Here is an 18,450-nt window from a genome sequence, read left to right as displayed (position 1 = left end):
GGAATCTTTCTTTGGTGACAAAGAAGACCAAAACATGCAACCAGAAGAAGTCAACAAAGTCAACAAAAGCCTCCAAGAAAAACATGAACTGGTCTCAGGCCATGGAAGAGCTCAAAAAGGATTTGGAAAAGCAAGTTAGAGAAGTAGAGGAATAATTGGGAAGAGAAATGAGAATGATGCAAGAAAAACATGAAAAATAAGTCAATGACTTGCTAAAGGAGACCCAAAAAATTATGGAAAAAAATATTGAAGAAAACAACACCTTAAAAAGCCAATGAGGAGAAGAATGCCTTGAAAGGCAGAATTAGCCAAATGGAAAAGGAGAGTGGGAGTGCAGGGAGCGCTTTGCTGGCACTGAGACTGAAGAAAATACTACCTTAAAAATTAGATTGGAGCAAGTGGAAGCTAGTGACTTTATGAGAAATCAAGATATTATAAAACAGAACCAAAGGAATGAAAAAGTGGAAGACAATGTGAAATATCTCATTGGAAAAACCACTGACCTGGAAAATAGATCCAGGAGAGATAATTTAAAAATTACTGGACTACCTGAAAGCCATGATCAAAAAAAGAGCCTAGATATCATCTTTCAAGGAATTATAAAGGAGAACTACCCTGATATTCTAGAGCCAGAGGGTAAAATAAAAATTGAAAGAATCCACCAATCGCCTCCTGAAAAAGATCCCAAAAAGAAAACTCCTAGGAATATTGTTGCCAAATTCCAGAGCTCCCAGATCAAGGAGAAAATAGTGCAAGCAGCCAGAAAAAAAACAATTTGAGTATTGTGGAAACATAATCAGAATAACCCAAGATCTAGCAGCTTCTACATTAAGAGATTGAAGGGCTTGGAATATGATATCTATAGGCATCTGAAAAAACATTCTAAATCACTAGTGATTAGAGAAATGCAAATCAAAACAACTCTTAGGTACCACATCTCTCCCATCAGATTGGCTAACATGACAAAACAGGAAAATGATAAACGCTTGGAAGGATGTGGGAAAATTAGAACACTGTTACATTGCTGATGAAGCTATGAACTGATCTAGCCATTCTGGAGAGCAATTTAGAACTATGCCCAAAGGGATATAAAAACATGCATACTCTTTGACCCAGCAATACTGCTTCTAGGGTTGTATCCCAAAGAGATCACACAAATGGGAAAGGGACCCCTATGTACAAAAATATTTATAGCAGCTCTTTTTGTGGTAGCAAAGAATCGGAAATCAAGGGAATGCCCATCAATTGGGGAATGGCTGAACAAGTTGTGGTATATGAATGTAATGGAATACTATTGTGCTATAAGAAATGGGGAAGAAACGGACTTCATAATAACCTGGAAAAACCTACATGATATAATGCTGAGTGAGGGGAGCAGAACCAAGAGAACATTATACACAACCACAAATATATTGATTCTGTGATGACTAACCTTGATAGATTTGGCTCTTCTCAGTAATACAAGGTTTAAAGACAACTCCAAAGGACTCATAATGGAAAGAGCTGTCTACATCCAAAGAAAGAACTAGGGAGTCTGAATGCAGTTTGAGGCAAACTCTCCTTTTTTTCTTTTGTTTTTTTTTCTCTCTCTTTTTTTTTGGGGGGGGGTTGTTTCTTCTTTCTCATGATTCATTCCATTGGTCATAATTCTTCTTTACAACTTGACTATTGTGGAAATAAATTTAATGCAAAGTTAGATGTAGAAGATATATCAGATTCCATGCCATCTGGGTTGGGGGGGCAAGAAAATCTGGAACTCAAAATCATGTGGAACTGAGTGTTGTAAACTAAACATAAAAAAACTTAATTAAAAAAAGAAAATGTGACATCTCATAGGAAAAATAACTGACTTGGAAAACAGATCAAAGAGAGATAATTTAATAATCGGAGGACTATCTGAAACCATAAACAAAAAAGAGCCTAAACATCATACATTAAGAAATCATAAAAGAAAACTGCACAGACATCTTAGAACCAAAGAGTAAAGTAGAAACTGAAAGAACTTATCAATCATATCCTGAAACCCCCAAATGAAAACTCCCAGGAATACCATATCCAAAATCCAAAGCTCCTAATTCAAGGAAAAAATAGTGCAAGTGGTCAGAAAGAAAGAATTCAAGGACAGAGGAGCCACAATAAGGATCACACAAGATTTAAAGGAGTGGAGAGCTCAGAATATGATATTTTAGAAGGATGTAGGCTTACAACCAAAAATAACTTCACCAGGAAAACTAAATGTAATCCTAGAGTGGAAAAAAATTAATCTTTAATGAAATAAAGAACTTTCAAGTCTTCCTGATGAAAAGACAGAGTTGTTGAAAATTTGACATACAAACACAGGAATGAAGGGAAACATAAAAGGATAAACATGAAAGAGCAATCAAAAAGGACTAAATAAGATTAAATTGTTTACATTCTTATATGCGAAGATGACACAGGTAATCCTTCAACTTTATCGCACTAGGGCTTATAAGTGGAGTCTAATTTAAAGAATTATGTTTGGATATTCTCAAAAGAGGAATGGAATTAGTGGGAAGAAAGTACGCTGAGGGAATAGAGAAGGGAAAATAAGAAGGGGAAAATTATTCGGTATTATACTGAATGGAAAAAAATGGACATTTGACAAACCCTCAGATTTTCAAGACTTTGTTTAAAAAAATCCTCAACTTAATAGAAGATTTGACATACAAGAATCAAGAGAAACATAAGGTACACACTAAAGACTGACTATAAGGGATTCCTAAGAACAGATTGCTTGCCTTTTATATAACATAAAACGTAAAATGTATATGTCTAACATTCTTATTAATAATTCTCGAGCTCGTAAGAAAGAGGGGGATAAACCTGACTATGATATGAATTTAAAAAGTAACACCATTTAGAGACAACTAAAAAATAAAATAACTATTTTATACAAAAGATTTGCAAGAAGAAGAAAGGATACAGAGGATTTAGATGGGGAGGTAGGCTGGTAGTTCTGGCAACCTACTTTCATTGGGAATGGGTTTAAGAGGGAATAATACATATATATTTAGAAGAGCATAATAGTCTTCTAAATTTAGAAGAAATAGAATAGTGGGGGTATAGTGAGGGGGGAAAGGACAAGGGAGGCATTAGGACAAGGGAGGGATTTTTAGAGGGGAGAATGAGGGAATAGGTAAAGAGAGTTTAGATTATGGAAATGGGGAGATAAAAAAGGGGGAAGGCAAGTAATAGGTGAGCAGGGTGGTTGGTGGAGAAGGGGGCTAGGCAAGTAATAGGAAGGCAATGTAGCAGGTAGAAGTAAAGTGGAGGAGGCAGGAAGAATAGGAAATAAAAGATACATACAAACATAAAAAACAAAGATCAGGAGTAGATTATGTTTGGGAAAGTATACGTCTATATACGCATGTATATGTGTGTGTGTGTGTGTGTGTGTGTGTGTGTGTGTGTGTGTGTATCTGTATGTCTATGTATATATCAAGAAATATGTAAATTACATTGTAGCCATCTGGGGGATTGGGGGTAAGGGAAAAAAAGAACAAAGTAAAAAAGTGCACAGCAGAGAACAAAAGAAAACACAAGGAAGCAAAGAAAAGATGAACAATTCTCAACACAAGGTGTATTATTTATCACAAAGACTTTCTTGAAATGAAAATTTATTGTTACATATTTTGAATCCTCTCCTATCTTCTGCTATACACCTGACATGCTTTTTTTCTTTCTTACTTTATATTTAAGTTTCAATATTTAAGTTTATGATATGTTTTTCTTTCTTCTCTATTTTGTATTTGTGTTCTGGTGAAATAAAAAACTGTTTAAAAAATAAAAATAAAAAAATAGATCTGACAGATAAACTATTCCCTGCTCTCCTAATTTGCTCAGGGTATCATCCCTTATGTCTAAATCATGTACCCATTTTGACCTTACCTTGGGATAGGGTGTGAGATGTTGGTTTATGCCTAGTTTCTGCCATACTATTTTCCAGTGTTCCCAGAAGTTTTTGTCAGATAGTGAGTTCTTATCCCCGAGACTGAAGTCTTTGGGTTTATCAAACAGTAGATCACTATAGTCATTGACTGCTGTGTCTTATGTACCTAACCTATTCCACTGACCCACCATTGTATTTTTTAGCCTTAATTCCCTTGATATCCTTGAGCTTTTGTTTTTCCAGATGAATTTTATTTTTTCTAGCTGTATAAAATAATTTTTGGTAGTTTAATTGGTAAGGCACTGAATAAGTAAATTAATTTAGGTAGAACTGTCATTTTAATTATATTAGCTCAGCCTACCCAAGAGCAACTGATGTTTTTCCAATTATTTAGATCTGACTTCATTTGTGTAAAAAGTGTTTTGTAATTGTGTTCATATAGTTTCTGGGTTTGTCTTGGCAGGTAGACTCCCAAATATTTTGTATTGTTTACAGTTATTTTCAATGGAACTTCTCTTTCTATCTCTTGGTGTTAGACTTGTTGGTATTATATAGAAATGCTGATGATTTATGTAGGTTTGAGAATCCAGCCACCTCTGACCCTTCTCACCATTGGCTGGGAGGTGGGCTTACAATCTGAGCATGAAAGCTAGACAAAGAACTGGGAAAATAAGGCACAGAAAATCCAATTCCCATTCCCTTAGTTAATGATTACAACTGAGGTGACATCTATAAATCTAAAGAAGGAGAATAGACTAAGGGGAGGGGGAGACCCTCTCCATTCTCTTATAGTACTTTTATAGTAAAGGAAAGCAGGTCACAGTGACCCTATTCTTACTGAGCAAATCTTTAAACCAGAACCAGAAGAAAAAACAGAAGTTTCAGGGTAAACTTTCCCAGAGGCTGAGCTATCAGACTCTCATGGCCTCAGAATCTTCCATTTCCCTATTTCTTGATTTTTAAACATTTCTTAGTATATATATATATATATATATATGTATATATATTTATACATATCTTCCCTGTGAAGTCTTCACATTTTATTTGCCTCACACATTTTCCGTCAACATCCTGCCTCTCTCATCTTCCATTTTGAAGTGTCAGAAGCATCCACAGTGACTCAAAGCTTGAAGACTACAAGCTTGATAGAAGGCTCTCACCTGAAGAGTCTCTAAAGTGGAATGGCCCTGAAGAATCCTAAAGGAGGACACGTAAAAACTGGAGCTCTCTAGCCTCTCACCAACTCTGCCCTGCCCCTCACACATGGCAGGGCATGGATCTCCATGAATAAGGAGAACATCCCATACCAATGACCTTTGGGACAGGGGTTTCTTGCTGTTGTTTTCATTTCAGTTATGTCTAGTTCTTTGTGATCCCATTTGGAGTTTTCTTGGCAAAGATACTGGGGTGGTTTGCCATTTATTTCTCCAGCTCATTTTTACTGGTGAGGAACTGAGGCAAACAGGGTTAAGTGACTTGCCCAGGGTCACACAGCTAGTAAGTGTCTGAGGCCAGATAGGAACTCAGAAAGATGAGTCTTACTGATTTCAGGCCCAGCTCGTTTTTCATTCAAGGGTATGCATTGTATCCCAAGGATATTCATTGTATCTCAGCATTGTGCCACCTAGCTGCCTGGGACAGAATTTACAATTGTAAATTTACATCTTGTTTGTATGTAGTTGTTTTCATGTTGTCTCCCTCTACAAATAGATTTTAAGTTCCTTGAAGGTGTGGACTTTAAAAATTTTCATAGTAAGTGTATAATTCATTTTTTAAAGTCTAGATATGATTATAATCCATATGTTTTCAATGGAGTTTAAATCAGGTGAGTTTATTTACATCTCTTAGACAAATTTCTTGATGTGTTACATAGTATGTTGCAGTATTTTATCTCCATTGGAGAATTTCTGTAGTTCTGGACCAATTCTGCTTTTTAAACATACCAATCTATTATAGTTCATAATTAACAGGGACAAGATTTCCGGCCTCACTAGCAGTTAAAAAAATCCCCAAAACATTTTTGGTTAGATGTCTTACAGTCCAATGAAGACCAGTTAACAAATATTTGTTAAGGACCTATTATACACCAGGCAGTGTGCTAGATATTAATCATAAAATTACAATGAGTGAAACAATCCCTCCTTGCAAGAAGCTTATAGATATAGGCTCACCTGGACTTCTTCTGACAATGGTTTGGTATATCCTTGAATGAAAAAGCAAATTTCACCAGTAAAAATTTTTTTCAATCTTTAGTACTCTAGTCTTGCTTGTGACATGCACTTTTCCTTAATAGCAATGGTTAGTAGTGTTCCTTTGTGTTTCTGTGCAATTGATCCTGGTTCATTGTAAGCTTGAATGATCCTTTATTTCTTCACACCAACAGCTACTGCAATAACTCTAACAGGTAAGTGTACCGTTTAAGAGCTATAACTTTTCCATGTTTTCCTGAAGCAATATCAATGCTTGAAAAAAAATAAAAAATACAACAAAAGAGAGCAATAAAACTAACATATTAGAAGAAACCCAAAACTCAGCTGAAATAGATATCTAGTTAAGGTCAGAATTTTTAAGCTAGAGAGCGAGGATACCAGACTAAAAGTGTATCTATAGTTCCCCTAAATATTAGTCTGGGAAATTTGATTGGGTTCCATCTAACATCTGATGACCTTGTGTCTCTATAGAGAAGGGTGTTATTGGCCTACTGTTAAAAGCATTTATATGACCATTGCTGTCACAAAATATGTAAAAGTTATAGTTCTACCCAAATAGTTAGTACATCCCCTCATTAGGTGGAAGGGGACTAAGCCCTAGCTGATGGGGATCATGTCACTAAAGTCATCATGTTTAAAGTGATGCTTGAACAAAATAGCTATTCTAAAATTACAAAGGTGAGAATATAGTAGTGCATTCCAGGTACAACTTAGTGCCATTTCTCACATAATTCCATACTTTTTTGAAGTCCAATATAAGCTTTCCTTAAAAAAGAAAAAAAAAAGTTTGGTCACTATGATTCATTTAAGTTGCTGCTCCTAAAACCAGCCCATTCCAAACGCAAGCCTTTATAAATATTGGCCCAAAGGACTTTTCTCTTCAAGGGGGGAAATAAATGCTTCCCTGAAGATCCGCGGGTCAAAAATATTATGAGGGACTGACGCAGTTCAGCGGGACCAGATAGGGAGAAGGAAGGACCGTGAATAAAAATGAAGGGCTCAGTCCCGGGACACTCCCAGAGCTGTCTCCTAGGTTAACTGTGCTGACACAACTTCCGGTGGGGGAAGGGGGAGGGTCTCCTTTAGTCACGTGTGGGGCTGGGTGAAGAAGGAGGAGGAGGAGGAGGCGGGGCTTCCTTGGCGCCAAAATCCGACCATGGCGCCGGATCGGATGCGGAGCAAAGTGGTCTCTGCCTTTAAACTGAGGGGCTATCTGCTCCGGAGGTGAGTTCTCTCGGGATACGTTTCATGAAGGGGGTGGTATGCGAAGGAGGCGGGTCCGGAGAATGTCCGAGGCCTGTCCAGTGCTTTGTGCCCCCACCCTGAGCTCGGCGCGTCCCAGCTCGGGGTAGAGAGATCTGAGTCCGACTCTCCGAAGAAGGTGAGTGATGGAAGCTTGGGATATCCTGGGCCTTTTTTGGGAAGCATTTATTTTATTTTATTTTTTAAATTTATTTTTTATTTTTAGTTTGCAACACTCAGTTTCACAAGTTTTTGAGTTCCAAATTTTCTCTCTCTCCCTTCCTCTCCTCCCCCCTCCCCCCAAGGCAGCATGCAATCCGATATAGGGTGTACATATACCTTCACATTAAACTTATTTACACAGTAGTCAAGTTGCAAAGAAGAATCATAACCAATAAAATGAATCATGAGAAAGAAGAGACAAAACCAAAAAGGAAGGAAAAAGGAAAAAAAGAGAGAGCAAATATCATGCCTCCATCTGCATTTCAGACACCGTAATTCTTTCTCTGGATGTGCATCGCTTTTTCCACCGTGAGTCTTTTGGAGCTGTCTTTGAACCTTGCATTACTGAGAAGAGCCAAGTCTATCAAAGTTTGTCATCACAGATACAATGTGTCTGTAATTGTGTATAATGTTCTCCTGTTTCTGCTACTCTCACTCAGCATCAGTTCATACATATAAGTCTTTCTGTGTTTTTCTGAAGCCTGCCTGCTCATCATTTCATTACATTCATATATCACAACTTGTTCAGCCAATTGATAAACATCCCATCATTTTCCAATTCTTGGCCACCGCAAAAAGAGCTGCTAAAAATATTTTTGTACCTGTGTGCCCTTTTTTCATTTGTATGATCTCTTTGGGATACAGCCCTTGAAGTGCTATTGCTGGGTCAAAGGGTATGCACATTTTTATATCCCTTGGGGCATATATACAATAATTTTTTAAAAATGCCTTGGCTAAGCCAAGAAAATGGAGCGTTAAATATTTTACTGTGGAGAACTCAGTTTCTCTGTGCAAATAACTAAAGAGTTGTGTAGGCATTTAGGTTTGTGAATTAAGTCAACAAGTATGTATTTGAGTTCTGGCTATTCCTAGCACTCTTAGGTGCAATGGGTTAAGAAAAATAGTGTAAAACATCTGATCATAAGAAACAATCTTTTTAAGACAAGATGTGAACGCATTCAGTTCTTTTCAGCAAATAATGGGTACCAACATATTAGCTTCAAAATATAATGGATAATGTGAGATTGTTTATCAAAGTGCTTTATAACTTTAGAGTGCTATAAAGATGCAAGGTATTATTATTCATAATAGTTGTAAGTAAAATATGATAAAGTATCATAAAAGGTACAAAAGTACTATAGGAGTTCAGAGAAGGGAAATGTTACTTCCTGTTGGGATTAGGAAAAGCTTTATGCAAGTATTTGAGCTGTGCCTTAAAAGGATGGTAGTATATGGGGAATGGATTCTAGGAGGAAGAAGCAGTGAGAGAAAATGTATGGATATATGAAAGCATATGGCATATTTAAGAGTAGAATCATTTGTCTAGCAGGTTGTGTTCATGGATGGAAAAAAAAGATCCGGAGAGGTTGAGTGAAGTGAATTTCTTTAATATTTTTACATCCAGTTTTCACTTTTGTGCAGAATTACCAAATAGTTCTGTGATCTCTAGTCTGTGAATAGAAACTACTTCTAAAATTCTTTATTTTTAAAAGAATTTCTTTTGGCTTTTAATTTTGATTTCTGTGTCTTTAAAATTCCCAGTCATAAGATATTTATCTTAAAATGCAAAATGTTTAAAAAGATAAGTGTGTTAAACTCATTTGAAAAGTCTATTATTATAAATTTATTTGATCTAAGTCATTTTTTCAATGACTCTGATTCTCCATTACACACACACACACACACACACACACACACACATATCTCAGTGACATGGGTGCCCTACAGTGATGCAGATTGAATCTTATCCATATCTGTTCATCACATGCTACTCCTACATTCACTGTAGGTCCATCCAGTGGGGTAGGACCTTTACTTTATTCTCTTGATATTACATGGATTGTAGTAGAGCACATTTAGGTAAGGAATCCACCCGTATTTTTTTTCTGGTCATATGTTTCTCTGATGATATCTTTTATATTGCTTCTTTTTTGTTTTTTGTTTGTATTGTATTTCAGTCTGTATAGGCCCACCATCTACAATTTCATTCCCCTTTGTGCAATCCCTAGTTTCAGTTCTATATAGAATAAATGAATAAAGCATTTATTAAGTGCTTACTATGTGCACTGGGGATAAGCTCACAATCTAATGGGGGAGACAGCACATGGAAAGTTTCAGGTGCAAATTAGATGGAAAAATCCTGCAGACCTGAGAGTGCAGTTGCAGAAACAGATGTTAATGCCCCTTCTTTAATGTCATTGGTCCCTAGGCTTTAGGATTCAGGGTCCTGGGCTTTCCCCATCAGAGACTGAGGGGAGATGGTGATCAAGGTGATATGGTGGTGGTGATAGTTATGTGCCTAGCAAATAGCTCCTCCCATCTCTCCTTCAGGGTGTCTTGCTGCTTCAGCTCAGTTGGCTTGTCTGCCCTGTGAGTGGAGTTGGTGGGAAGGTACAGAGGCCTGGCCTCTTCTTCACGGCTGTTGCTTCCCCAGGTTATGGCAGTGAGGGTTGTGCTGGAAGGAGGTCTGGTTGTTTAGTGGGCACTACTATTCCCGTGACTCTTTAGTTCAGGGTCCTTGGCTATCCCCATCAGGGCATTAGGGGGAAATTGTGGTCAAGGTGCTGGTGGTGGTGGTATGACTTGCTTGACACATGCTGCCTCCTCTCTTGCTGTATTGCTTTAGCATGAGCAAAAGTCTCACAGATTTGTAAGGTCTGTTTGGGAGGGCAAGATTAAATTTCAGTAATAGACTGATGATTTTAGTAATTAATGCCATGTTTTTTATATTAAAAAGTACTTTGCCCTTAAGTATAAATTACCTGTTTTTTTTAAAATCAATTTCCAATTTTTTTCTTCCTTCTATTAGTGAAGCCACTAAATACCTCACTGAAGCTCTTGAGCTTGTCCCTGACTTAGAGCTTGAAGATACATTGGAAGGTGTCATTGATGCTGTTGAAAAGCAGCCTTGTAAGTAACTCTTCAATTGTTTACATAGTTACAAATTTAATTTGATCCTTAAATTTGGTGACGTTTGTTATAGCATAAAGTGCATTACTTATTAGATATACCATGATATCACCTTTCCCTAATTTGACAATAGCCAAAGTATTAAACCTGAACTTTGGCCTGCTTCCCAAGGGCCTCTGTTTATTTGTATAAGTCATAGCTCATGCTATTACAGCTAAATTTTCTCGTCTTCCCTTGACTTCTAATTTTGTTAGAACTAAGAGAAGTAATTGCATTATTACAACAGACTTTCTAGAAAGTTGTCATCAACTTAGGAAGCACCCCTCAGACATCCATCTTCCCTTGGATGCCCATTTGATTCAGAAAAGCTTATTTCCGCCCCAACTGCAGATAGTAACAAAGGACTTTTTGCTTGTCATCTTGGTCCTTCTAAATGTGCATCAGCTGTTGTCATTACAACAGGCACAAATCTGTAGTCCCTCGCTGTGGTCTTCAGTGATTCTGCTCTCTCATTTATTCCTATTGCTATTATTGCAGAAGGGAGAGAATCAAATCTGTGACAGAAACATTGTTACAACACAGGTGGAAAAAATTTCTATGTCTCATTTTAAGATCTATAGATATAATGGAACCACTTTTGCTCATATATCTTAGTGGTTAAAAATATAATATAGGAGTAAAATGACTCCAGGTATTTTTTATTATGAACTAATCAGCAAACTGTTGTGACTCAAGTGGGATGTGGACTTTTAACCTTTTTTGTGTCATTGACTCATGTGGAAATCTGTTAAAGCCAAAGAACTTATCATAAAAATGCTTTTTAAATGTATAAAGTAAAATAACATTACAAAAGAAACCAATTATATTAAATTATGGTTATCAATATTTTTAATAAACCCCAAATTCACAGAGTCCTTAAGAACTCTTGTCTTAAAACATTTTTCTTGAAAATTGAAATAATTAAAAAAAACAACAAAAAAAGAAAATTGAAATAATTTTTTAAGAATATTTTTCAGAAAAAATATTGATTAAAAAATTTAAACATTACAAAAGTATCTAAAAAGTGTAACTTTCAAATTGTCTTTTCAGTGTCATCAAATATGATTGAACGATCTGTAGTGGAAGCAGCAGTCCAGGAATGCAGTCAATCAGTAGATGAAACTGTGTATGTTTACAAAAGTATCATTTTATTAAGTTATTAAAAATTAATTTTCATTGATTTCCTTAGGAAAAGAAGTGATGTTCATCATTGTCTGTAATAAAAGGTTCAATTATTTCTAGACATTTTCATTCAAATGATGGGCTTTATTCTGTTCATCTGTTATTTTTCTTGATTTTTAAGGTTTTTAATATCTTAATGTATAATATGCGTTTTAAAATAGAAGGTACATTTTTATATCGATTTACTGGCAGCCTATTTTTGTTGGTTTAGACATCCAAAAAGATAATTTGCTATTAAAGTTATCCATTAGGTTGATAATTTTGAATTAGAACCTCTTAGTGTTAATGGGGATACAAACACTGCCCTAAGGGTTAAAAAGAATATTAAGGGTTGCTTTTTCAATACTTTGTGAAGCCCATAGTTTATTCTGTAATTTGAAGGCATCCTAAAGTCCTTTCCTTCTTGAACCTATACCAAAAGAATTTCTTTTGTGTCCCTTATTCTGTGTTTCCCCCTGTCCTTTAATGTTTAACCTGTGTCCACCTCCCCTGTCCTTAAATCCTTAAACCATAAAGAATTCTCTTTGTCTCCCTCATCCTATGTTATCCTGTCCTGTCTTTGGTCTTTAACTCCCATAAAACCTCTAAAACTACATCATCATTCTAAAGCCTCTATATAAGCATAACTTCCCCAAATATTGGGGTCTCACTTAGCTTTCTTGCTAAGGAGACCCGTGTTTGCTTACACAATAAATAAAGCTCCCAGTGGCTACAGAGTGAATTCTTTCAACGCCTGAACTGCTCTCCCAAAATCTAAACTCAACAGTGTTATTTGTGGGAATCTTTGTATTCCAAGCCTTTTTTTTTTCCTGTGCTCTATTAGTATGGGCAGTTTTCCAGTGGCTAGGCTTTGAGAAAACTGTTTACTTACCTCAAATTAAGTGATAAAAGAAATTTAATAACTTGCAGTGAAAAATGCTCCTTGGGAAAACCAAATAAGGGAATCAATTTGGAAAATAAAATTTAAAATCAGAAACTTTCTTTCTGATTAGGGAATCTGAGGTAGGAAGGTTCCTAGAGCGTCTAACTCAGGCAATTCAACTGGACAACCATACCCCACCCTCCTTACTTTAAAAACAAAATAAAACCCTACAATCAAAGCCTTTTGACTTTAAACAGATCTTTCTGAAACACTGAAAACACCCCAAACTTCCTGCTCCTGATTGAACTTTCTTTTGTAACAAAGAAAAGCAATTAAATAAAAATATCTGGTATCTTTACTATAATAAGTATAATATAATATAATATAATATAATATAATAAGTTTAAGAGTATTCTTTCCTATTAACTAGTTTCATCATTTTCTGTTCTGAGGATTTTCAATAGAATTAAGCTTGTAAATGATATTTTCATTTACACTGTTACAGTCATTGAGGATATTGTTGTTTTGGTTCTACTTATTTTAGTTATTACTCAGTCTAAGTTCATGTAAATCTTTGCAATTTCTCTAAATTCCTTATATTTGTCATTTTTTCTACTCAGTAACAATATTTCACTCTATTAATAAGCCACACTTTTTTTAGTCATTTCTTAATCTATGGCCTCTCATTTTGTTTCTGGTTCTTTGCTATCACAAGAAATGTTGCTATGGCTCCTTTTGGTGTACAGTGGGCCTTGCTTTTTATCTGACTTCTTTGGGGTATGTGCCCAATATTGGGGTCATTGGATATAGACAATTAGTAACTTTTTGCCTTTCTGTGAGACTCAGGCATTGCACTATTCCTTGGAGTAATAACCAGTCACTTTTTTAAAATTGTATTTTATTTTTTCTAATTATATGAAAAGACAATTTTCCGTACAATTTGAAAGATTTTGAGTTCCAAATTTTTGTCCCTTCCTCCTCCCCAAGACGACCAGCAATAGATATAGGTTATACATGCCCCGGTCCTATACAACATTTCCATGTTGGTCATGAATAACCAGCCATTCCACAGAATTAAAAACACAACAAAAGAGAGCAATGAAATACACATAAGCAATGAAATGTAGCATTCAGGTGGGGAAACCAGCTCACTCTGATTTTACCTGATCAAGGTCAGGCCTTGAGAGTCAACCAGTGTTATTAAAACGAAATATCAGAATTATTGCTTTTCCCAAGTAATTCACTCATGCCTGCAAAACATCATCTAATCTTTATCACACCCTCTTATGTGACACAAGTCTCTCTCTTGGGCTCTTGTCTTTCACTTGGTGACCTCATTAGCTTGCATGGATTTAATCATTCCTGTGCAGCTCTATATATGTAGCCCCAGTGTCCTGAGCTCCATTCCCACATTACCACTAATCCACTGGATATTTCCAACCTGTATATTAGACTTGGAATATCCAAATGAACTCATTTTTCCCCCCAAACCACTCCTCTTCTAAACTTCTGATTTCTGTTGAGGTCACTACCATCCTGCTAGTCACTCACATTTGAAAACAGAGTCATTCTCTTGACTTCTTACTCTTGCCTCACATATCTAATCAGTTGTTACCTCTCATCAACTCTTATGTTCACAACATCTGTTACGCATCCCACCCCTTTTTTCTTTACTCACACAGATACCACCATAGTTGTGCTCTCATCACTCCTCAACTTGGAATATTGCAGTATCCTCCTAATTTGCCTCTGCCTCTAGGCTCACCCTTCTCTAATCCTTCCTCCACACAGCTACCAAAGTGATTTTCCTAAAGCACAGTTCTGACCAAGTTATTCCCTTCATCCATTAGCTGCAGTGGCTTGATTTTACCTCAAGTTTCAAGTTGAAACTCCTCAGTTTGGCTTCAAATACCTTTTTACAATCCGGTTCCAATTTAACCTTTTCTAGTCGTATTAAATATTATTTACTCCTTACTTTGTGTAAGTACTCTTCATGTACTCTTCACTCTGGCTGCGCTGGCCTTTTTGCTGACCTCTCACATACTCCATCTCCCATCTCCATGTCTTTGAACAGGCTGGCTGTCACACCTGGAATGCACTTCCTCCTCTCATAGCCCCTTGTTCCCTTCAAAGTTCAGCTCAAACACCACTTATATGAAGTTTTTCCTAATTCTTCCCAGCTGCTAATTAGCCTTTCTAGTTCCCCCTTTACTTTGGCATTTATTTTGTTTATATTAAAATATGTACATGGTATTTCCCTCAGAACATTCCTGGAAGAACAGGAATATTTCATTTGTCTTTTTATCTTTGGATCTTACTGTGGTGTCTGGCACATAATCAGTGCTTAAGAAATGCTTGTTGAAATATATAAAAAAATGAAAAAAACAAGAAGGTTAATATATGAGAGTATTTTTCATGGTGCAAGTTGCTGTTTTGAAGTAGAATCTTATTAATAAGGTCTTATGTATTTTGTGTTTTGTTTTATCCCCAGAGAACATATTCTTAATATAATTGGAGCATTCGATGTTCCACACTTTGTGTATAATCTGGAAAGAAAGAAATTTCTACCGTAAGTTTTCTTAAGTATTAGTTTTCATATAAAGAATAATGCCTCACATTTATATAGCCCTTGAAGATTAAAAAAAAAAAGACCTTTTCTTCTCAACAACCCTATAGTGTACTCTGTTTCATGCCCTCTTTGTAAACCAAAGCCAGAAAAAAGACTAGGGGGGAGCCGGGCAAGCTGTGACTCAGGAATTCTTCAAAGGGCCAAGGTCTGATGCTAGTAACTATTTAGAAGCCTTCTAACTGCAGGGCTTATTAAATGCTTTGTTTATTCGACAGACATCAACCCTATGAGTTATCACCCTGTCCCCGTTTTGCAGATGAAGAGACTAAGGCTCATAGATGTTAAGTGACTTCCCCATGGAAGTCAATACTTGAACTCATGTCTCTTGCTTTTGAGCCCCATGCTCTTTCCCTGTACCATATTACCTTTCACAGATTGTGAAATGTCCACTTATGTGTGCTCATTTCATATAGTACCTATTTCTAAGAAACAAGATAGTGGCTTTGAAAGAATAAAGACATTCCTCTTTTTCCAGGCTATCAATGACCAGTCACCCTTCACCAAATTTATTTGGGGAAGCGAGAGACAAAGCAGAGGTGTTTCGTGAACGTTATACCGTTTTACAGCAGGTGAGTTTAAAAAAAAAGCAGGCAGTCTTTGGTTAATTAGTATTTACAATTTGACTTGAGAATTTTCATTACATATTTATAAAGATAAGTTTGGGGAATTAATACTTAAGGATTTTAAGGTTTCTAATAATAGAGATAATAATGTATCATAATAATGTATCATAACAGAGATAATAATGTATCAATAGAGATAATGTATTATAATGTATCATTTAGTATTTTGTGTTTTAGAGGGGACTTTCTATCTGACATTTAGGAAAATCATTTAACCCTTTTACTTTTTTTTTTGGTAGGGCAACTGGGGATAAGTGACTTATCCAAGGTGATACAAGTGTCTGAGGCCGCATTTGAACTCAGGTCCTCCTGACTCCAGGGCCAGTGCTCTACTCATTGCGCCACCTAGCTGCCCCACTTAACCCTTTTAGATCTGTTTTCTCACAATTAACATTCCGTAGTGCTGCAGTAATCTTTTAGGGTACTTTTTATAGCTTTTTATAGATAGTTGGTCATTTATTTGATGACTTGCTATTATAAATTGTAAACTTGATAACGGATTGCATCAATTGTGCCTTTTGTCCCTTTTACTTTCATTCCTTGTAGCTGTGTATATTTGAAGTAAGGAATTTTTAAAATTATAAAAACAAAATTCTATGGAATTCATAATATACAATCCTGGGGACATACTGTATACCTGTCACCTAAGGACCAGTTAAATTTGAAGATACTCATCACAGAGAGGAGTTGAATCTTTTTTGATCATGAATACTCATACTTAGGTATGGAGGGGATTTTGAGCTATATCACTTGAGGGGAATAATAACAGGTGAAATTATAGATCCTTGAAGTACTCAAGTATTCATTATATTGTTTCAAATGGTTATAAAATTGAAATTTTATTGCAAGCCCTGTTCAAGTTTTGTCCCAGAAAATGTTTTATTTATGGTATTAAATTCTACTTTAAAAATTATATAGTTTATTGGAGTAGGGCAAGTTGATTTTTAAAAATAAAATTAGCTTGTTCCTTCTATATATTACATAAAAAAACCAATACCTTATAACTTTAGCAATCTGAACATCTTTTCTTATTCTCCAGAAAATATTTAATTAATCCCTTTATATAAACCACTCTAGTAGGTATTATAGGATCATAGGATTGAAAACTGAAAGGAACCTTAGAGACCATCTAATCCAATCAACCTCATTCTACAGAGGAGGGAACTAAGGCCCAGAAAGTTTAAGTGATTTGTCTATGGTTACAAACTAATTAGTAACAGTTAAAATAAGAACCCAAGCCTCTTGATTTCAAGTACAATGCTATGTCCATTATAAAATGTTACTAGCTCTTCTTCTTCTACTTTGTATTTTCCAAGAAAATTGAGTCTATTTGCCATGAGCTTTCTCTTCCTTTCTTCAATCTGACTTCCAATTCCATCACTCATTACTAATGATCTCTTAATTGCCAAATACAATGTCTTTATCTCTGTCCTCATCCTCCTTGAACTCTGCAACTTTAGAAACTATTAATTATCCTCTCCTCCTAATCTTCTTTGGGTTTTCATGATACTGTTGGGCTTTAGATGTCTTCCTGCTTTCCTGACTACTTCTTAAGTTTTCTTTGATGGATCCTCATTCACACGATGTTTCCTAATAGTGTATGTATCCTAAGGCTCTGTCTTATACCTCTTTTCTCTATGCTCTCTCAATTGGTCATGTCACCACTTCCTATGGGTTTAATTATTATTTCTATGAAGATATATCCAAGATCTATATAGTGTTCTTGTACAGATCTGTACTAGCTTCAATAGCTTAAAACTCTACTAAGACTTTTGGGACACTGCATCTCTCTCTCCCTCTCCACATACACACATGCATGCAAATATACATATACATATGTGTCTGTATATGTATATCTTCTGAGCTGTGGTCCTATATCACCAACTTCCTATTGAACATTTTGAACTGGATGTCCTGTAGGCATCTCAAACTCAACAAGTCGAAAGCAGCACTCATTCTCTTTTCTCCACTAATTCATCCCTGGCATCCTTTCTAAACTTTACTATTTCTGTTAGGGACATGACCATCCTCTAGTCACACAGGTTTGCAACCTTGGAGTCATTGTATCAACGCCTTACTCATCTTTCTAACTAATTTCCAGATTTTTTCCCCCTATCTTTACATCTCTCACATCTGTTCTCTTCTTTCTACTCAAGCTACAGTCTTAGCTCAGGCCCTCACTGTATTTTTTTGCAGTAGCCTCCTAATTTCTCTCCTTGCCTCAAGTCCAACTTTATTCTAACCTATCTTCTACACAGTTGCCAAAGCGATTTTCCTTGTAATTAATCTGTCCATGTTGTCCCCCCTCTCCCCTCAATAAACTCTAGTGGTTCCCTATTTATTACATCTAGTACCAATTATAAACTCCTATAAGAATAAAGAAAATATATTCAAGATAAATACAAGGTAAATTTGTGGAGAGGATCCTTGTATCGCTTCGTATGTACCCACGTATATACATGTTGTCTCCCATGTTAGAATGTAAGCTTTTTAAGGCAGATACTATTTTATTTTTGCCTTTTTATTCCCTAGTACTGGGGTGCCTATTACATAGTATCCACTTAATAAATGCTTGGTGACTGAGTTATTTTTTTCACTCCATTCATTGTGAACATGACTAT

The 18,450-nt window shown here is 36.0% G+C and overlaps 1 protein-coding gene across 1 annotated transcript in view; it reads left to right on the top strand.

Annotated features, from left to right (window-relative positions):
• The first annotated feature begins 7,268 nt into the window (after positions 1 to 7,268).
• The window catches only part of POLE2 (DNA polymerase epsilon 2, accessory subunit), a 53,938-nt gene continuing 42,756 nt past the window's right edge, over positions 7,269 to 18,450 (top strand). Inside the window, exons 1-5 of the mRNA XM_036736715.1 lie at positions 7,269 to 7,344; positions 10,394 to 10,494; positions 11,584 to 11,659; positions 15,069 to 15,146; positions 15,682 to 15,775. Coding sequence (XP_036592610.1) covers positions 7,277 to 7,344; positions 10,394 to 10,494; positions 11,584 to 11,659; positions 15,069 to 15,146; positions 15,682 to 15,775 — 417 coding nt within the window. The 5' untranslated portion in view covers positions 7,269 to 7,276. The remainder of the gene's footprint in view (positions 7,345 to 10,393; positions 10,495 to 11,583; positions 11,660 to 15,068; positions 15,147 to 15,681; positions 15,776 to 18,450) is intronic.

The sequence above is a fragment of the Trichosurus vulpecula genome, chromosome 8 (assembly GCF_011100635.1).
Source record: "Trichosurus vulpecula isolate mTriVul1 chromosome 8, mTriVul1.pri, whole genome shotgun sequence".
Taxonomy (NCBI): Eukaryota; Metazoa; Chordata; class Mammalia; order Diprotodontia; family Phalangeridae; genus Trichosurus; species Trichosurus vulpecula.
The sequence above is the reverse complement of the archived record's forward strand: the minus strand, read 5'-3'. Positions and strand labels throughout refer to the sequence as shown.